A 21,394-nucleotide genomic window follows, 5' to 3' on the forward strand; every position below is an offset into this window, starting at 1 on the left:
GTTCAGGGCCATTGGAAGATCTTGTACTCAAATAAGCTCCAAACGTTCATTTCCTTACTAGAACTCAAACGTCTTGCTGCAAATATAAAAAGCTGTCTCTAATCATCCCCAGCATTATGAAACTAGCTTGAACCTTGTACCTTATTTCTTTTTTTGCCTAGACCATGTTGTCTTCATCCCAATTAGGTTGAAGATTCATGACTCTGTTGTAGTTGCAACGGCACAAGCGGCCCGTTAATACTGTTTCATTCATAAACATCAACGCTAGGGCACATTTTTTAAGTGTTTTAATAATTTGATCTTAGTCCACGACAGATCTGGCACAGTAATCACAGTAATGAGTGTTGCCAGACCAAATTCGTACTAAGTGGAATTCAATTCTCTGTAGCCAACTGATAATGGATTAAAAACTAAAACCCCTTAGAATTAGGAAACATTTACGTATTATGAAGGAAATTATATTACTAATTATTGTTATTTTATACTTGATCATGCTCAGGTTCCAATTCATTGTGATCCCGGTTTTTTCCAACTTAAATAATAGGGACACAATGTCCCTAATGATCATTCCCTCTGCATTATTAAATATCATTAGCCTCTGAGGCTGCAAGACAACGGCCAGTAGCTCTTTGTTTTTCCAAAGTTTCAACCATTCTTTGCAATTTGTGGTCAGCCGTTGTTTCTCTTGAGCAGCCATTTGTGCGCTCTACATCCTCTATTCACAGGAATTACCCACCTTGCTTCTAAGGAAATATGCTCGAAATGTAATTTCCTATTTCTCTTGATGATGATGATTATTATTATTAATATTAATTAAAATGATATTGTTAAAGGTTTATGTAGAAGACGATGTGATGATCAGGAGGATACGTCACCATGTGGGCAGCGACAGTAGTATTGAAGAAAGAGTGCGCCGAAGACGTAGAAAACGAAAAGTAAAACGTGATATTAAAACACAAACTTCTTCAAGACTGAAGTCGATCAGTAGTGGTGAACTGGAAACTGAAAGTACAGAGGAGGAAGTCAAAAAGAGTAAAGCGAAAGTAAATGGAGATATAAAAAAAGTCGTTTTAGAAAAAAAAGATTTCAAAGAATTTAAACAAGGTAGAAATATACAAATAATCACTGCTACAATACATAAAGAATGTACCGGTATTGAAGAAAGTGATCAAGAACCGAAAGATATGGAAACAACTTATAACGAATCAGTAGACGAGAAAATTAATGTAGCTAATGATGTAAAATCTTTAGTAGATGTGAAATTAGATGAAAAAATTGATATCGATGAAGTGTGTACACCAAAAGAGATTACTGCTTTGAACATTCAGAAAAGTGTTGATAATGAGCAAACAGAAGATAACAGAGAAGCAGTTCAGATTGAAAATGAAGACCAATCAAAAGAAGCGTCCAGTGAAGCGAAAGCATCGTCAATAGAAGATTCTAAGGAAGATACCAGTAAAATTTCCCAAAGCCTTGAGCAGGATGAAGATAAAACCTTGACTGATAGTAAATTCTCATCAAAAGAAGAAATAAAAGAAGATAAAACAACGAGTAATGAAGTAACGGAAGAGGCCACAGAACAAGCAGAACAGAAAGTAATCCAAGAGGAACAGGAAGTTAAGGAAGATTCTGTAGAAGATGAGCTGAAAAGTGAGGAAATTAAGAAAGATGAAACAAAGGAAGAACTAGAATATGATAAGGATAAAGAAGAGAACACAAATAAAGCTGCTAAAGAAGATGAATCAAAACAAGAAGGACTTATAGTCGAAAGCTACGAAAGAGAAGAAGAGATTACGGAAAACACAATCTCAGAAGAAGTAAAGCAAGAAACTGCAATCTCAGTAGCACAAGAATTGGAAGATGGCGAAAAACAAGATGAAATAGAATCATTAATGAATGAAGAAATTGAAAGTGAGACTAGCGCAATTACTGAAATTGCGCAGCCATTAAAACAATCGGAAAGCGTAACGCTGGACGAAGAAACACCTGTCTGCGAGAATGAAGATATTGGTTCTGCGGAAATTAGCAAATCTTTGGATGATGGAATTGAGGATATTAAGACTACGTTAGATGATTTCAAACAGAAAGAGAAAAATGAAGTACAAAAAACGGAAAGTGCCAGTTTTGAAATATTGCAAATGCCAGACGAATTGAAACCCCAGGTTATTAAAAATTAGTAATTTTTTTTATGAAATTGAAATGCATTCGTTTCTTTTTTAGCCCATACGTTTCCTTTTGAAATAAAAACCATTAGTTTTATCAGTCACCAATCTTCATTTAACGTGCAATCTGATTGTTTTTGGCTCTTCTTGATTCTTTATATGTATATATTAACCAGTTAACTGTTTGGATCTTATTGGAAAATGTGTCCCCTACGTGCGTCGTACAAATTAAGCGATGACGAATATATTCGTCAAACCCAGAGTATGTTTGATATGAAATTGGGTTTCAATGAAATTCATGTACATTTATTCATTTATTTATATTAACATAAATAGGAACCAAAAACATCAAAAATAAATTTCGTTGCGCTCACATATACTATTGTTAACAGCTTTCTTGCAGTTTACGAATATATTTTCGTTTTAGCTAAAATTGCAAAATTAACTGCCGATGGTCACTACTGTAAACGCATGACGAATATACTCGTCATAACACAAAATTTTACACTTTTTTCATAACGAATATCTTCGTCATAAACAGTTAAGTGGTTAACGTATTTTATCAAATTTTTTATTAAATTTCATAAAATTTATCATAATTAATTGTACAAGCCTAAAGGTCTATTACTTTTATTTGAAACATTCCCCCCAAAAAATGTTTACATGACGTTTTCAATGTATTGTTTTATTTTGAAATTTCTTCTCTTAATGCATTGAGCAACCAAATAAAACTAAAGTAAAAAAAGTAATTGCCTATTTTTTGAGGTGGGCTTTACGTCCAGCTACCAATTAGGTGTCGTGGTCGCGGTCAAGGCCTTGGATTTTAGTTAATATTTAAAATGAGAACTTTATAATAAAGTATATTGCTTGTCGCTTCCGTCCACGATACCAATTAGGATTGGTAGTTGGACATAATACTCGCCTGAAAAGATATGCTCTAATTTTATGGGGAACTTTTCATTTGATTTAGAGTTAGAAACTTCTTTCTAAAACTGATGTATCTAACATTATTGAAACAAATTATTTCAATTAGCATTTATATAAATTCTACGTTTAAAGATATTTTTATCAATTATTAAACCAGATTTTTTTCACTTATAGACTTCAGATTCTGACTATAGTGAACAGAATACCGTTATAACAAGTCATGTTGAAAGGGAATACACTTTATCTGAAGAAACTGACGAAAAAATTGATGGTGGTAAACATGCACAAGATTTAGAAGAGAATACAGAAGAATCATTACATAGTGCAATGGGTGGAGACTCTTCATTACTCCCTGATTCCGGTATTGAACCATCACCAAGGCACATTCATCCCCTGAAAAGTAAGAAAACTTTTTAAAATTAAAATATTAAAATTATTTAACTGTTAATTTCTTTGAAGCTTTTACGAATTCGTTCTTATATTAAACCAACTGAATTTTCACGTGAATAAATAAAAAAATCTAATTTAGTTATTGACAACGGTTACCAGCTTAATTTGATAAAGAAAACTTTTCAAGATCTAATTATCTCTAATTAAATCTGGACCTTATAAATTGCCTCAAGCTCCCAATTCTGCACTTCATACGATTCCCCAAAATATATCCTTTCCTAACATACAAAAACTCCTAGAAAAAATATCCAAACTTTTACACAATATATAACACAATTTTACTGCACAAAAACACCAACTATAAACCCAACATTTTACAAAACTAAACGATCCTATACCGTCAGACTTACGAGTTCCAACGTTATACGAGTATTTTTATCCCTTTATTTACCATATGTATTTTTATGTTCAAAAATTAATGTTAGTGGTTAGTAAAATACCTCACCTAAAGGTATGTTTAAGATAAATGTAGAGCCAAGAATGTGGTCCCTTCATAAATCAGTAGCAGAACTGTATATCATACAATTCTCACCACATAGATTTTTGTCGTGTACACAATTCTTTAGAAAAAATATACAAACTTTTACAATAACCACAACATAATTTTAGCATTACAGTTTTAATAAAATTGGAAAAATTCGATTGTTACCATTTCTGTAAGAGAATGGTTTTTCACACTATATATTTATTAATAAAAAATCATATTTTAAAATAAAAACATGAAAATACAATTGAAGTTTTATATTTCAGGACCACGTTCTAAAACAAAAAGTAGAATTCCTAGAGCATGTCGCAGGAATCAGGGTTTTGCGAAGGATACGCCCGTTTCTACGCTCTCAGTTACCCAAGCTGTACAGTATAGTGTTAGAAAGTAAGTTAAGCACATTCAATGCACATGAAATTATATACTGATTAAGAATTGATAACACACTGAATGTATACACGTACTCTATTAATTCTAGTAATAAATATGCGCAAAACTATTGCAAATATAGCTAGATTTAAGATGATGGGCTGAGTCAATTTCCAGATGAGTACTTTATTTTAAAATCACATAGATTCTTAAATTATGTTTTGATTTGTAAACTATGTAAATTTGTAAGATTTAGTGTTATTGGTGAAATGCTTTGGTGAATGGCGATTACAAAAATGATTCACGGTACCGATCCTCCTGTATGAGTTGTTAAGGTGGACTCCATTGAGTCTATGTTTAAACAAAAGTTTCGACTGTCTATGGAGATTTTTTTTTTTTAACTAATTACGTGTTTAATAAGCTCAGTGATTAGTTCACTTAAGTAGAGGGAAAATACCGATTCTGGCGCACCTAAATTGTGCAAGATCCAAACTCCTCCCAATATTCTTCAAAACGAAAGAATACGAAAATCTACAAAATTTAACCTTCCATATCACAATACCTATTCACACTAGAACTATACGATCGATGCAATGTATAGTGCGATCTATTCTCTACAATTCGGTAAAGATTTCATTTAATTCCGAAAAGAAGGACAAGAGATATAAGCATTTTAATTTGGAACGAATTTCCAAACTGAGAACCAAAACATCAAAAATTTAACCTTCCATTGAAATCTGATAATTACGAAAAGAGATATAAGAGTTTGAAATTTTGAACGAATACAAAAACCTTCAAAATTAAACCTTCCATATCTCTTTTACTTTTATAGGTAGAAATGTGCAATTTATATCTGCTATACAGAAAACGTTTGTCTATATTTCGGTGAAAATTTCATTAAAATCCGATAAATACGAAAAGAGATACTAGAGTTTGAAATTTTGAACGAATACGAAAACCTTCAAAATTAAACCTTCCATATCACAACATCTATTCACACTAGAACAATACGATTAATGCAATTTATAGTGCTATCTATTCTCTACAATTCGGTAAAGATTTCATTCAATTCCGAAAAGAAGGACAAGAGATATAAACGTTTTAATTTGGAACGAATTTCCAAACTGAGAACCAAAACATCAAAAATTTAACCTTCCATATCTCTTTTACTTTTATAGGTAGAAATGTGCAATTTATATCTGCTATACAGAAAACGTTTGTCTATATTTCGGTGAAAATTTCATTAAAATCTGATAAATACGAAAAGAGATACTAGAGTTTGAAATTTTGAACGAATACGAAAACCTTCAAAATTAAACCTTCCATATCACAACATCTATTCACACTAGAACAATACGATTAATGCAATTTATAGTGCTATCTATTCTCTACAATTCGGTAAAGATTTCATTCAATTCCGAAAAGAAGGACAAGAGATATAAACGTTTTAATTTGGAACGAATTTCCAAACTGAGAACCAAAACATCAAAAATTTAACCTTCCATATCTCTTTTACTTTTATAGGTAGAAATGTGCTATTTATATCTGCTACTCCTTAACAAAAACTTACAGTTTTAAAAGTTAAGTATAAGGGTTGATTAAACGCCAAAAGGTACACAAATCAGCAGTTCCCAACATTTCATTAATACTTCATTGATATAATTTAAGTAATTTTACTGCATTAACTTTTCCTTCACATTTTTTAGAATTTATTAGATGTCACAAACCCTTATGCTGGCCATTTTCGTCTACAAAATATTTACTCAAGTAGCACACCATTTAACTTAGATTGTCTGTAATATCTATTTATCTATAATAATCAAACTATTAATCACAGGTGAAAAAAAAAACGTTATAAAAAATATAAAAAAAATAAGAGGCTAAAAAATTCATAAACTTTTTTTACATCAATGATTTTATGCATTTATTTTTATTTTTAAATAAAAATCATTGGTTTAAGTTCATTCTTCGATTAAAGTAATTGTTATTTTATGTTGTAGTCAAACGTTTGTAATAATAAGTAATAAATAATCTGGCTTTATCGCAAATAATGTAGTTTTCTTCAATTACATTCTCAATCTAGGTGTTCTTCCCACAATGTTATATATATGTAATATAAAATAAAGTAAATAAAGATATGCATATTTTTAGGACAGCTAATTATTCCAGTATTTTACCATAAGTAAAATTAGGGGGACTAAATTAAATTACAATTGAGAAATGAGTAAATATTGTTGAATAATCTACTTGTTATTAAATGTATGTTATTTGTGCTCACGAATATTTCGGTAAGACGAATTTAAGACTGAAATATTGTTTTGAATCCTCCGTGATTGAAATTTAAAAAGTGGCCGACTCTAACTTTGTTTTTTTCTACTTTAACATGCATGTATATGTGACTACTCAGAATAATTCATCACTCATTTTATCATAATTATAATAAAAAAATATTATGAATGAACTGGCCAGCATAAGGGTCTGTGACATCTAATAAATTCTAAAAAATGTGAAGGAAAAGTTAATGCAGTAAAATTACTTAAATTATATCAATGAAGTATTAATGAAATGTTGGGAACTGCTGATTTGTGTACCTTTTGGCGTTTAATCAACCCTTATACTTAACTTTTAAAACTGTAAGTTTTTGTTAAGGAGATTTTTGTACCTTTTGGATAGATTTTCCTTTTTGTCTATTTGCAAAGTTACGTCTGCTTTACAGATTTTTTAAAATTTGGAATAAGCTATTCTATCATTATAACCTGATAAGGTGTTAAATCGGAACCGTAACTACCACTGGAGAGATCTTTTTAAAGAATGATTATAGTTGCGGTCCCCAAACCATCCTCAATAACCATTTTTTTGAGAAAGCGTTTTGAATAAAATAGGAAGGTATTTGTACGTAAATAGCAAAATTAAACTGCGATTTCAGTACTTCCTTTTAAGAGGAGCAAGAAAAATAAACTGCGATTACAGTACTTCTCCCTAAAAGGCAAAGATTTTGAATCGAACGACAATTCATTGATGTAAATCGGTTCACTCATTGATAATTTTAACGATTGCAGTACTTCCTCTTAGTAGGTGTAAGAGCATGATGGCACTTCACAGCCACGTAGAGGAGCTTTAACCACTTATTTGAGCTAAATTTTATCAAAATCGGACTATGCTTTGTAGAAATATTGGTAATAATAGTTTTAGAAAGGGCCTTATTTGGGTGGGGCGAACTCCCCTCCTTATGAGGCATAGCGTCGAGACTTTTAAAGTACAAATCTGTACAAAATTTCGATTCGAATGACACTTCATTCATGAAAATCGGTTCACGTGTCGATAATTTGAAACGATTGCTATACTTCCCCTTAACAAGTGTAAGAGCAGATCGTCGCTTTATTGTTAGGTAGGGGAGCCCTAACCCTATCATCCTACCAAATTTTATCAAAATCGGGCCAAGATTTACAGAGTAATTAGTAATAATAATTTTGGAGGGGGCCTTACATAAAGGGGGCTAACTCCTCTCCCATTCGATGTACAGGGCCGAGACCCCCAAAAGGCACATCTACATAAAATTCCGAATCGAAAGACACCTCATTCATGAAAATCGGTTCACGCGTTTAGGCGCTACGTTGTTTACAAAAAAGGTAACAAGAACAACAACAAGAAGAAGAAGAACAAGAACAAGAACATTTTTTGAAAAAGCCGTTTTTGCTCATTTTCGGCAACTTTTTTCTCGAAACCTATTAGATCTGGGTGGTTGCAAAAAAATTACAGTTATAAAGGAGGATTTGCCCTATATTATAAAGAAAATTTGGGAATTTTATCTTTTATAGAAAAATAGAAAAAAATTGTCAAAGTTGGGTGTTTTTCAACGTTACACTTTCTCGTGCAGTTTTTGATGGTCAACCCTTATACAACTGTCCTACCGGACAGTTTTAATACAGAAAACGTTTGTCTATATTTCGGTGAAAATTTCATTAAAATCTGATAAATACGAAAAGAGATACTAGAGTTTGAAATTTTGAACGAATACGAAAACCTTCAAAATTAAACCTTCCATATCACAACATCTATTCACACTAGAACAATACGATTAATGCAATTTATAGTGCTATCTATTCTCTACAATTCGGTAAAGATTTCATTCAATTCCGAAAAGAAGGACAAGAGATATAAACGTTTTAATTTGGAACGAATTTCCAAACTGAGAACCAAAACATCAAAAATTTAACCTTCCATATCTCTTTTACTTTTATAGGTAGAAATGTGCAATTTATATCTGCTATACAGAAAACGTTTGTCTATATTTCGGTGAAAATTTCATTAAAATCTGATAAATACGAAAAGAGATACTAGAGTTTGAAATTTTGAACGAATACGAAAACCTTCAAAATTTAACCTTCCTTATAACAATAACTAGTCACACTAGAACAAAACGATTAATGCAATGTATAGTTCTATCTATTCTCTACAATTTGGTAATGATTTCATTCAATTCCGAAAAGAAGGACAAGAGATATAAGCGTTGGAATTGGGAGTAAATTTCAAAGCTGGGATGGAAAATATCGAACATTTAACCTTCTACAGCAAATTTACTTTTTCATTTCAGAGTCTTGTACACTTCGAAAATGGGTAATTCACTCCAATATCCAAAATTTTACGATAATGTTTTTTTTTTTAATCATATTTAGACACGGGCGGTTATTATTTTTTAAAACGATTCCCGTTTTTATTGTATTGATGCGGATTTCAGTCTCGTCAAATTCGATGATAGGTGGGGTAGAATGGTGCAGATGGGCGTTTTACAGCTATGTTGAATTCGATGATTATCTGGACAGATTGGGAGGAGTTTGGATCTTGCACAATTTAGGTGCGCCAGAATCGGCATTTTCCCTCTACAGGATTTAATTTTTTCTTCCTAAGAACTGCTTACAGCTCACTATCCGGTGATGGGCAGAGTTGTTTGGAACCTTTGTTTCAGAGGATGCTGTTTGGAGATGGGTTGAGCATGAAAAATTTGGCCTTAGATGTTAAAGTAATTTATATTAAAAAAATAAAATGAAATACATAAAAAAAAATCCTTTTTGTTCAGGCCTTTTTTTTGTTTTCTTACTGAAATATCAATAGGCATAATTACTCATCAATGCAATTTTAATTTCAGATATCACCTTGAAAGAAGAATCTTCCATCAGCTGCTGGAATTGAAAAGATTACAGATCAGAGCTGGCAGAGCTTCAGAAGCGATTCTTGTAAAACGATTAGTGGACGATTATAGACGAACTGGGCTAATGCTTGGTTTGCAACCGTACGAAGGCATTTATACGTTCAGATCTTTTGAAAAATATCTTTACGGTAATGATAGAAATCATTTATTCGAATTGATATACAATAAACTTTCCTGTTGTATCAAGGCACATATTACCGTGGATAATAAACTAATTGTGTTTTGAGTAGAATTTTTCTAACAATCTTTAGTTTTAGACAGTTTTTGAAAGAAAATATACCATCAAATGGTCTGTTACAGACTAGTGAAGTTTAAAATAATGGGTGTATGAAGAGAAAAAAATGTGTTTTAAGCAAAAAAGTTTTTTATTACTTTTTATGTTATTATTATTTATTTACATATGTTCGAAGGACAGCCCATTTATTATTATTGAAAATCATCTTTCTGGTAGCTGATTCAATTTTTTCCTCTAGAATAAAAACGAACCTGTACTCCAGTTTCATCTTAGGTGTAAAGTTTAATTTTCAGTCGCCAAGAAAGTGAGCCATGAACTGAAAGACAGGGTATTAAATATTGGCTACAGGGTGGGTTAAGAAAAAGTAAAAATCTTCACTTTTTTTCTTCAGTTGGATGGGAGATGTTTGACAAGCAATCTTGATCGAACAGAACCTATTTGTGCTTGACTGAAGTAGATAACGCTCCCTTTTTTGGTATATGCTACAAATTTAGTGAAAAAGAAAAGTATATGCTACATATGTATTTAGTAAAAAAGAAAAGTATATGCTACATATTTAGTAAAAAAGAAAAGTATATGCTACATATTTAGTAAAAAAGAAAAGTATATGCTACATATTTAGTAAAAAAGAAAAGTATATGCTACATATTTTGTAAAAAAGAAAAGTATATGCTACATATTTTGTAAAAAAGAAAAGTAATCCAATTTTTTTCCTCATGCAGGCTTTACTGATTATTAAATCTACAAAAAAAGCTAAAATCTCTCAGTATTGTCAAAATATAGACATTTACTTTAACATTGTTATACTCACTTTAACCTCGTTAAACTTAATGTTTTAAAGTGGTATAATAATAAATTAAAAAAATAAAAGACGTTAAAATAACTATTAATTACTGGCTAATAGTTAACAAATCTGATGCTTTTTACTTTCTTTGTAGTTATAATTGATGATAGATCCTAGGTAGACGGAAACGTTAACAATGAAAAAAAAAGCTAAACAAAGGATTTGAGACTAAAAATGTGGTTTTGAGATGTACTAAATATTTAAAGGAATTTGTAAGCATAAAACGTACGAGAATGGATTTTAATGTCCATGGAACGTCTTAGCTAGAAAAAATTCTTTTAATCTACCCCAATTAATTAAGTAAGAGAATTGTAGTTACATAAGATGGAGAAAAGATGGTTACTACTAGATATTAATCAGCTGAAGATGCATCTATAAAACTGAAATGACGCTGACTTTAAAAATCATTTATTTTCTTGGTGTGTTTCTGTTTAGAACAATTGCGATTATTACAATCATCAGAAAGGCGTATAATACCTAGAATTAAATCAACTGACGATTTAGAACGTTTAACAGCTGCATTGAAAAAATCAAGAATTGGTCAAGAAATATTAAGCACAGTACCAAATAATCCTGTATTGTGCACCTACCAAACACATAGATGCCATCATGCAACTCATGCATATACAGGTGTACCGTGCGCTGCATACAGTAAGTATTAGTTATATAAGTATTATGCAATAGTTTTAGTATGTAAATGATATCGGATCTGGTCCATTCCGGGAAGCCGGATTCGGCATCATTTTACTGGAAAAGTTTATTTATTTTTTCTAATACTTTCTCTTAATTGGTAAGAAGTATTGTGATCGTGTCAAATCGTCAACACTTTTTATTGTCCCATGAGTTCTGAAGGTTTTTGAAATTTAGTTATTTGTTTAAAAGTCTGTAAAGTGTATCAGCATAACTCAGAAAATGAAAAATCGCAAAGTTTACATTTGATATCTGGTTTCGGTTCAATCTTCGGACCCGACAATAAGCTTTATCAATAATTTCATCAAAAAACTGAAAATTTAACCTTTAAATTTCCAACGCCAATGCTGAAACTTTTCTATAGAGAAAAATTTATGAGATTTGTTTTTTTTAATTTTCACATTTTTATTTAGAAACTGTATTCCGTCATATTTTCCTTAATCATTTCCCCTTCACTCTTTTTTCTGCGCCTAGTAACTCATCTGTTTGAATTTGCATCTGTTTTTGTTATTTGCTAGATTCCTATTCAATTAGAACTTTGATTTAGTGACCCAATTATTTAATTTACAGTTACAAGGTCTAGTCATCATCAGATGCCAAAACCTGATACTGGCTTTCTGCCACGTTTAGTAAAAGATGATAGAAGAACCGAAACCGCTAGAACACTCAGGTAACTTTTAAACATTTTTTTTTTTTTTATCTAGGGTTTGAAGTGGGTATTAATTGAATCACAAATCATACAACGGAAGATAATTAGGGTCATTTATCAGCGATGCGTAATTTATACTCCGAGAAAAGCTATTAGATGGTCACCTTCTTCAGACATTAACCAAAAGACATGTCGGTCTGTCTTTACACCGGCTCTAAATATTCCTTCTGGAATCATGGTGCATTGTCCCAGTATAAATTTAGTGGTGATGAGTTGTAGGGTGATTAACACATTTTGCTCTGACCTTTTTGGCCATTCTTTTACTGCCTACTTTATTTTTCGTTTCTATTAGGCTTTAGCTCGCTCAATGGGCTGCGGCAGGTTGCGTCCTACTGAGAGGTGGCCCACAAGCAGATAGTTATCTACCTCCCTGACCAATACCAGCTTAATGTTTAGGGTTAAGAGGGCTACGAGGCTGGGCTGGTGTTCATTAATCAAAAATATACAATATTCCTGTGTTACTGAGTCCGCAGCCTCATTCTCCGCATCAAAATTTCTACAGCACTTTCAAGAATCATGTTCCATTTGTACAGGTTCTTAAAAACGTAATCTGTTTCAACAATAATTTTCTATAGATTGGTAGATTAATCAGAATAGTTCAATCTATCTTCTTCATGTACAAGACTCTTAGAGTGGGTGGGAGTATAGAACTAGGTTTCTGAGATATTGGTTCTTCATTCTTCTTTTGTTAAATCTGATTTCCATACCTTGGCATGCCAAGAACATATTGGTAGTATTTCCTTGAAGAGAAGGTAAGTTCTAGGTTTTGTTTTTTCAATCCATACTATTATTAAAGTAATAAATTAAAAAAAAAGTATTGGTTTTTTTATTAATATGTGTCTTTTACTGTCTGCATTTCCTTCAAGGTATGTTGATCCATCTCGGCCACTCACACTGGAGCTCAGCCATGGTGATGATCGCCAGATAATAAATCTACCGACTTCAAGGTTGGATCGTAGCAAAAGATATTTTGTGACATTTACTGTGCGAGCTGGCCATTCATTGAATGGTGAACATAACCAGAACACACATGTGCACGCTACAAGCAGCTAGAAATATTACACACAGATAGTTATTTCTTCAGATTTGAACAATTGAATCCGTTGATCTTGTACAGATAAGTTACAGTATTATTAACTATCAAAGTGACTACTTCTTCATCTAATTTATTGTGTGATTATGCTATTTTTTGTTTTGTTTTCTGTCACTACTGTTAGATGTTTTGGTTATCTGAATTTTTGGTTTTTAATAGGAGATACACATGTGTGGGAAAATATGGTTTTGGAAAATTCACGAAAAGCTAATATTTTAAATTTTTTGTACTAACTCCCATTTTAGAGATATTGTGGGAAAAGGGTGAAATTAGCTTTCCTCTAAAGTAGGTATGATTTCGGAACCACACGTAAATATCACCTGTACAGTGCTAACGAGAAGTAAATAATAAGTTCTTTTCTTAGATCAGAAAAAAAAATAGGTCAATAAACTACAATTCTAATATTCCCAACATTTCGACAGATTTGTAGTCTTTTTCCATCCTTGGATTTTTACAATTCAGTGTAATAAGTATGAATGATTTTCGTTTATATACAATTTGAATTTGTATTATTTTTTTAGTGACCGTAAACTATTAATATTTAGAATTGAAATACGAGGATTTGGTCAAAATTAAAAGCAACTCCGTTTTTTATGCCAACGTTTCGATAAATTTATTGCCTTCCTCAGTGCATTACGTGAGTTGGTTGAGCTACAGATTAAACTTTTTTTACGATTGCTACTTAACTACTTTTAACTATAGTTTTTTCTATAACTCAACCAACTCACATAATAACTCTCTAAGGTTGGCAAAAGAAACGGAGTTGTTTTTTATTTGGACCGAATCCTTGCTATTTCAATCCTAAATATTTGTACACAAAGCCCTCTCTTAGCAAATTGTAATCTAAATGGCAGTATGTGAAAATTGAATGATAATATCATACCTGATTTTTTTAAATAAATATTTCCCACCAGAAAAATAATAGCTAATTTTTCCCCTAAAGTTACACCTGTTCCAAATACAGTGTGAGGGTCTTGAACTCAGTATGATAGAAGCATTTTTCATCTTGAGTAATAAAAAATGCACGGTCATATACTAAATACATAAAAGAGCGGATAGCCACCAAAAAAAACATATATTTATTCTTAGTAAATTATTTAAATAAAGTGAATAATGTTTGAAAAAAGAAAAATATAATCAAAACTTGATTAGCAAACATTAAACCATTTGAAAAATATTAATCTAAGTAAGGCGTTTGTAAAATAAGATTTTTAATTACTGTATTTCATAATTTTTACGAATACGAGGGTCATCTTAGTTTTTATTTTACAGTGGTATTTTCCATTTTAAATTACAGTGGTATTTTTCTCTTCCCATCTACTTGCTAGTCTTCCCCGTTTTCTATAATTAGGATGAATCTACTGTCTGCATCGAGGCAGCTGTTACTAAGATTTTCTGCAGTTATTTTGGCACGGAAATAGGGACTTACTGCACCTAGACTAGCTAGGATCTATCGCGGTTTTAAACCCAGCTATTTTACATGGACCTTCGGGACAGCGGTCACTAATACTTTGTTACACTAAATACCGCAGGGCAAATTAAGAAAAGTGCCCGACTAAGCCTCTGTGGCGATGGCGAGGTAAAATTTAAAAAAAGTATTTATGTACGTGAGTTAGTTGTCACAAGAAGTAGGGAGAGTTTTTGTGTTTAAATGAATTTAAATTGAATGTATGGGCGCCAGGCCATAACCTTATGGGTTAAAAAACGTTCGGGACAGCGGTCACTAATACTTTGTTACACTAAATACCGTAGTGCAAATTAAGAAAAGTGCCCGACTAAGCCTAAGTGGTGATGGCGAGGTAAAATTTAAAAAAAGTATTTATGTATGTGAGTTAGTTGTCACAAGAAGTAGGGAGAGTTTTTGTGTTTAAATGAATTTAAATTGAATGTATGGGCGCCAGGCCATAACCTTATGGGTTAAAAAACGTTCGGGACAGCGGTCACTAATACTTTGTTACACTAAATACCGTAGTGCAAATTAAGAAAAGTGCCCGACTAAGCCTCAGTGGTGATGGCGAGGTAAAATTTAAAAAAAGTATTTATGTATGTGAGTTAGTTGTCACAAGAAGTAGGGAGAGTTTTTGTGTTTAAATGAATTTAAATTGAATGTATGGGCGCCAGGCCACAACCTTATGGGTTAAAAAACGTTCGGGACAGCGGTCACTAATACTTTGTTACACTAAATACCGTAGTGCAAATTAAGAAAAGTGCCCGACTAAGCCTCAGTGGTGATGGCGAGGTAAAATATAAAAAAAGTATTTATGGATGTGAGTTAGTTGTCACAAGAAGTAGGGAGAGTTTTTGTGTTTAAATGAATTTAAATTGAATGTATGGGCGCCAGGCCATAACCTTATGGGTTAAAAAACGTTCGGGACAGCAGTCACTAATACTTTGTTACACTAAATACCGTAGTGCAAATTAAGAAAAGTGCCCGACTAAGCCTCTGTGGCGATGGCGAGGTAAAATTTAAAAAAAGTATTTATGTATGTGAGTTAGTTGTCACAAGAAGTAGGGAGAGTTTTTGTGTTTAAATGAATTTAAATTGAATGTATGGGCGCCAGGCCATAACCTTATGGGTTAAAAAACGTTCGGGACAGCGGTCACTAATACTTTGTTACACTAAATACCGTAGTGCAAATTAAGAAAAGTGCCCGACTAAGCCTCTGTGGCGATGGCGAGGTAAAATTTAAAAAAAGTATTTATGTATGTGAGTTAGTTGTCACAAGAAGTAGGGAGAGTTTTTGTGTTTAAATGAATTTAAATTGAATGTATGGGCGCCAGTCCATAACCTTATGGGTTAAAAAACGTTCGGGACGGCGGTCACTAATACTTTGTTACACTAAATACCGCAGTGCAAATTAAGAAAATGTCCGACTAAGCCTCAGTGGTGATGGCGAGGTAAAATTTAAAAAAAGTATTTATGTATGTGAGTTAGTTGTCGCAGGAAGTAGGGAGAGTTTTTGTGTTTAAATGAATTTAAATTGAATGTATGGGCGCCAGGCCATAACCTTATGGGTTAAAAAACGTTCGGGACGGCGGTCACTAATACTTTGTTACACTAAATACCGCAGTGCAAATTAAGAAAATGTCCGACTAAGCCTCAGTGGTGATGGCGAGGTAAAATTTAAAAAAAGTATTTATGTATGTGAGTTAGTTGTCACAAGAAGTAGGGAGAGTTTTTGTGTTTAAATGAATTTAAATTGAATGTATGGGCGCCAGGCCATAACCTTATGGGTTAAAAAACGTTCGGGACAGCGGTCACTAATACTTTGTTACACTAAATACCGTAGTGCAAATTAAGAAAAGTGCCCGACTAAGCCTCAGTGGTGATGGCGAGGTAAAATTTAAAAAAAGTATTTATGTATGTGAGTTAGTTGTCACAAGAAGTAGGGAGAGTTTTTGTGTTTAAATGAATTTAAATTGAATGTATGGGCGCCAGGCCATAACCTTATGGGTTAAAAAACGTTCGGGACAGCGGTCACTAATACTTTGTTACACTAAATACCGTAGTGCAAATTAAGAAAAGTGCCCGACTAAGCCTCAGTGGTGATGGCGAGGTAAAATTTAAAAAAAGTATTTATGTATGTGAGTTAGTTGTCACAAGAAGTAGGGAGAGTTTTTGTGTTTAAATGAATTTAAATTGAATGTATGGGCGCCAGGCCATAACCTTATGGGTTAAAAAACGTTCGGGACAGCGGTCACTAATACTTTGTTACACTAAATACCGTAGTGCAAATTAAGAAAAGTGCCCGACTAAGCCTCAGTGGTGATGGCGAGGTAAAATTTAAAAAAAGTATTTATGTATGTGAGTTAGTTGTCACAAGAAGTAGGGAGAGTTTTTGTGTTTAAATGAATTTAAATTGAATGTATGGGCGCCAGGCCATAACCTTATGGGTTAAAAAACGTTCGGGACAGCGGTCACTAATACTTTGTTACACTAAATACCGTAGTGCAAATTAAGAAAAGTGCCCGACTAAGCCTCAGTGGTGATGGCGAGGTAAAATTTAAAAAAAGTATTTATGTATGTGAGTTAGTTGTCACAAGAAGTAGGGAGAGTTTTTGTGTTTAAATGAATTTAAATTGAATGTATGGGCGCCAGGCCATAACCTTATGGGTTAAAAAACGTTCGGGACAGCGGTCACTAATACTTTGTTACACTAAATACCGTAGTGCAAATTAAGAAAAGTGCCCGACTAAGCCTCAGTGGTGATGGCGAGGTAAAATATAAAAAAAGTATTTATGGATGTGAGTTAGTTGTCACAAGAAGTAGGGAGAGTTTTTGTGTTTAAATGAATTTAAATTGAATGTATGGGCGCCAGGCCATAACCTTATGGGTTAAAAAACTTTCGGGGCAGCAGTCACTAATACTTTGTTACACTAAATACCGTAGTGCAAATTAAGAAAAGTGCCCGACTAAGCCTCTGTGGCGATGGCGAGGTAAAATTTAAAAAAGTATTTATGTATGTGAGTTAGTTGTCACAAGAAGTAGGGAGAGTTTTTGTGTTTAAATGAATTTAAATTGAATGTATGGGCGCCAGGCCATAACCTTATGGGTTAAAAAACGTTCGGGACAGCGGTCACTAATACTTTGTTACACTAAATACCGTAGTGCAAATTAAGAAAAGTGCCCGACTAAGCCTCAGTGGTGATGGCGAGGTAAAATTTAAAAAAAGTATTTATGTATGTGAGTTAGTTGTCACAAGAAGTAGGGAGAGTTTTTGTGTTTAAATGAATTTAAATTGAATGTATGGGCGCCAGGCCATAACCTTATGGGTTAAAAAACGTTCGGGACAGCGGTCACTAATACTTTGTTACACTAAATACCGTAGTGCAAATTAAGAAAAGTGCCCGACTAAGCCTCAGTGGTGATGGCGAGGTAAAATTTAAAAAAAGTATTTATGTATGTGAGTTAGTTGTCACAAGAAGTAGGGAGAGTTTTTGTGTTTAAATGAATTTAAATTGAATGTATGGGCGCCAGGCCATAACCTTATGGGTTAAAAAACGTTCGGGACAGCGGTCACTAATACTTTGTTACACTAAATACCGTAGTGCAAATTAAGAAAAGTGCCCGACTAAGCCTCAGTGGTGATGGCGAGGTAAAATTTAAAAAAAGTATTTATGTATGTGAGTTAGTTGTCACAAGAAGTAGGGAGAGTTTTTGTGTTTAAATGAATTTAAATTGAATGTATGGGCGCCAGGCCATAACCTTATGGGTTAAAAAACGTTCGGGACAGCGGTCACTAATACTTTGTTACACTAAATACCGTAGTGCAAATTAAGAAAAGTGCCCGACTAAGCCTCAGTGGTGATGGCGAGGTAAAATTTAAAAAAAGTATTTATGTATGTGAGTTAGTTGTCACAAGAAGTAGGGAGAGTTTTTGTGTTTAAATGAATTTAAATTGAATGTATGGGCGCCAGGCCATAACCTTATGGGTTAAAAAACGTTCGGGACAGCGGTCACTAATACTTTGTTACACTAAATACCGTAGTGCAAATTAAGAAAAGTGCCCGACTAAGCCTCAGTGGTGATGGCGAGGTAAAATTTAAAAAAAGTATTTATGTATGTGAGTTAGTTGTCACAAGAAGTAGGGAGAGTTTTTGTGTTTAAATGAATTTAAATTGAATGTATGGGCGCCAGGCCATAACCTTATGGGTTAAAAAACGTTCGGGACAGCGGTCACTAATACTTTGTTACACTAAATACCGTAGTGCAAATTAAGAAAAGTGCCCGACTAAGCCTCAGTGGTGATGGCGAGGTAAAATTTAAAAAAAGTATTTATGTATGTGAGTTAGTTGTCACAAGAAGTAGGGAGAGTTTTTGTGTTTAAATGAATTTAAATTGAATGTATGGGCGCCAGGCCATAACCTTATGGGTTAAAAAACGTTCGGGACAGCGGTCACTAATACTTTGTTACACTAAATACCGTAGTGCAAATTAAGAAAAGTGCCCGACTAAGCCTCAGTGGTGATGGCGAGGTAAAATATAAAAAAAGTATTTATGGATGTGAGTTAGTTGTCACAAGAAGTAGGGAGAGTTTTTGTGTTTAAATGAATTTAAATTGAATGTATGGGCGCCAGGCCATAACCTTATGGGTTAAAAAACTTTCGGGGCAGCAGTCACTAATACTTTGTTACACTAAATACCGTAGTGCAAATTAAGAAAAGTGCCCGACTAAGCCTCTGTGGCGATGGCGAGGTAAAATTTAAAAAAGTATTTATGTATGTGAGTTAGTTGTCACAAGAAGTAGGGAGAGTTTTTGTGTTTAAATGAATTTAAATTGAATGTATGGGCGCCAGGCCATAACCTTATGGGTTAAAAAACGTTCGGGACAGCGGTCACTAATACTTTGTTACACTAAATACCGTAGTGCAAATTAAGAAAAGTGCCCGACTAAGCCTCTGTGGCGATGGCGAGGTAAAATTTAAAAAAAGTATTTATGTATGTGAGTTAGTTGTCACAAGAAGTAGGGAGAGTTTTTGTGTTTAAATGAATTTAAATTGAATGTATGGGCGCCAGTCCATAACCTTATGGGTTAAAAAACGTTCGGGACGGCGGTCACTAATACTTTGTTACACTAAATACCGCAGTGCAAATTAAGAAAATGTCCGACTAAGCCTCAGTGGTGATGGCGAGGTAAAATTTAAAAAAAGTATTTATGTATGTGAGTTAGTTGTCGCAGGAAGTAGGGAGAGTTTTTGTGTTTAAATGAATTTAAATTGAATGTATGGGCGCCAGGCCATAACCTTATGGGTTAAAAAACGTTCGGGACGGCGGTCACTAATACTTTGTTACACTAAATACCGCAGTGCAAATTAAGAAAATGTCCGACTAAGCCTCAGTGGTGATGGCGAGGTAAAATTTAAAAAAAGTATTTATGTATGTGAGTTAGTTGTCACAAGAAGTAGGGAGAGTTTTTGTGTTTAAATGAATTTAAATTGAATGTATGGGCGCCAGTCCATAACCTTATGGGTTAAAAAACGTTCGGGACAGCGGTCACTAATACTTTGTTACACTAAATACCGCAGTGCAAATTAAGAAAATGTCCGACTAAGCCTCAGTGGTGATGGCGAGGTAAAATTTAAAAAAAGTATTTATGTATGTGAGTTAGTTGTCGCAGGAAGTAGGGAGAGTTTTTGTGTTTAAATGAATTTAAATTGAATGTATGGGCGCCAGGCCATAACCTTATGGGTTAAAAAACGTTCGGGACGGCGGTCACTAATACTTTGTTACACTAAATACCGTAGTGCAAATTAAGAAAATGTCCGACTAAGCCTCAGTGGTGATGGCGAGGTAAAATTTAAAAAAAGTATTTATGTATGTGAGTTAGTTGTCGCAGGAAGTAGGGAGAGTTTTTGTGTTTAAATGAATTTAAATTGAATGTATGGGCGCCAGGCCATAACCTTATGGGTTAAAAAACGTTCGGGACGGCGGTCACTAATACTTTGTTACACTAAATACCGCAGTGCAAATTAAGAAAATGTCCGACTAAGCCTCAGTGGTGATGGCGAGGTAAAATTTAAAAAAAGTATTTATGTATGTGAGTTAGTTGTCACAAGAAGTAGGGAGAGTTTTTGTGTTTAAATGAATTTAAATTGAATGTATGGGCGCCAGTCCATAACCTTATGGGTTAAAAAACGTTCGGGACAGCGGTCACTAATACTTTGTTACACTAAATACCGCAGTGCAAATTAAGAAAATGTCCGACTAAGCCTCAGTGGTGATGGCGAGGTAAAATTTAAAAAAAGTATTTATGTATGTGAGTTAGTTGTCGCAGGAAGTAGGGAGAGTTTTTGTGTTTAAATGAATTTAAATTGAATGTATGGGCGCCAGTCCATAACCTTATGGGTTAAAAAACGTTCGGGACAGCGGTCACTAATACTTTGTTACACTAAATACCGCAGTGCAAATTAAGAAAATGTCCGACTAAGCCTCAGTGGTGATGGCGAGGTAAAATTTAAAAAAAGTATTTATGTATGTGAGTTAGTTGTCGCAGGAAGTAGGGAGAGTTTTTGTGTTTAAATGAATTTAAATTGAATGTATGGGCGCCAGGCCATAACCTTATAGGCTAAAAAAAAAAAATAATAATGAAATAAAACTGAAATCGTCTAGTTGTGCCGCTATTTGTGACCTTATACAGTGAATAAATTCACACTTATAGTAAATTACAAATATTTTAAATAATTGTTAAAAAATAAAAATAAAAAAAGTAAACAGGAACAAT

General features: G+C 33.3%; 1 protein-coding gene across 1 annotated transcript in view; it reads left to right on the top strand.

The window, feature by feature from the left end:
- LOC141459136 (uncharacterized) overlaps nt 1–15,126 on the top strand; it is a 42,524-nt gene extending 27,398 nt beyond the window's left edge. The window contains exons 10-16 of the mRNA XM_074137782.1: nt 834–2,162; nt 3,264–3,489; nt 4,290–4,410; nt 9,539–9,729; nt 11,116–11,331; nt 11,941–12,040; nt 12,946–15,126. Of these exons, the coding sequence (XP_073993883.1) occupies nt 834–2,162; nt 3,264–3,489; nt 4,290–4,410; nt 9,539–9,729; nt 11,116–11,331; nt 11,941–12,040; nt 12,946–13,132 (2,370 nt within the window). The 3' untranslated portion in view covers nt 13,133–15,126. The remainder of the gene's footprint in view (nt 1–833; nt 2,163–3,263; nt 3,490–4,289; nt 4,411–9,538; nt 9,730–11,115; nt 11,332–11,940; nt 12,041–12,945) is intronic.
- The last annotated feature ends 6,268 nt before the right edge of the window (nt 15,127–21,394 follow it).

Source organism: Rhodnius prolixus, unplaced genomic scaffold, assembly GCF_049639745.1.
Source record: "Rhodnius prolixus isolate KJV_2025 unplaced genomic scaffold, Rpr scaffold_11, whole genome shotgun sequence".
Classification (NCBI taxonomy): Eukaryota; Metazoa; Arthropoda; class Insecta; order Hemiptera; family Reduviidae; genus Rhodnius; species Rhodnius prolixus.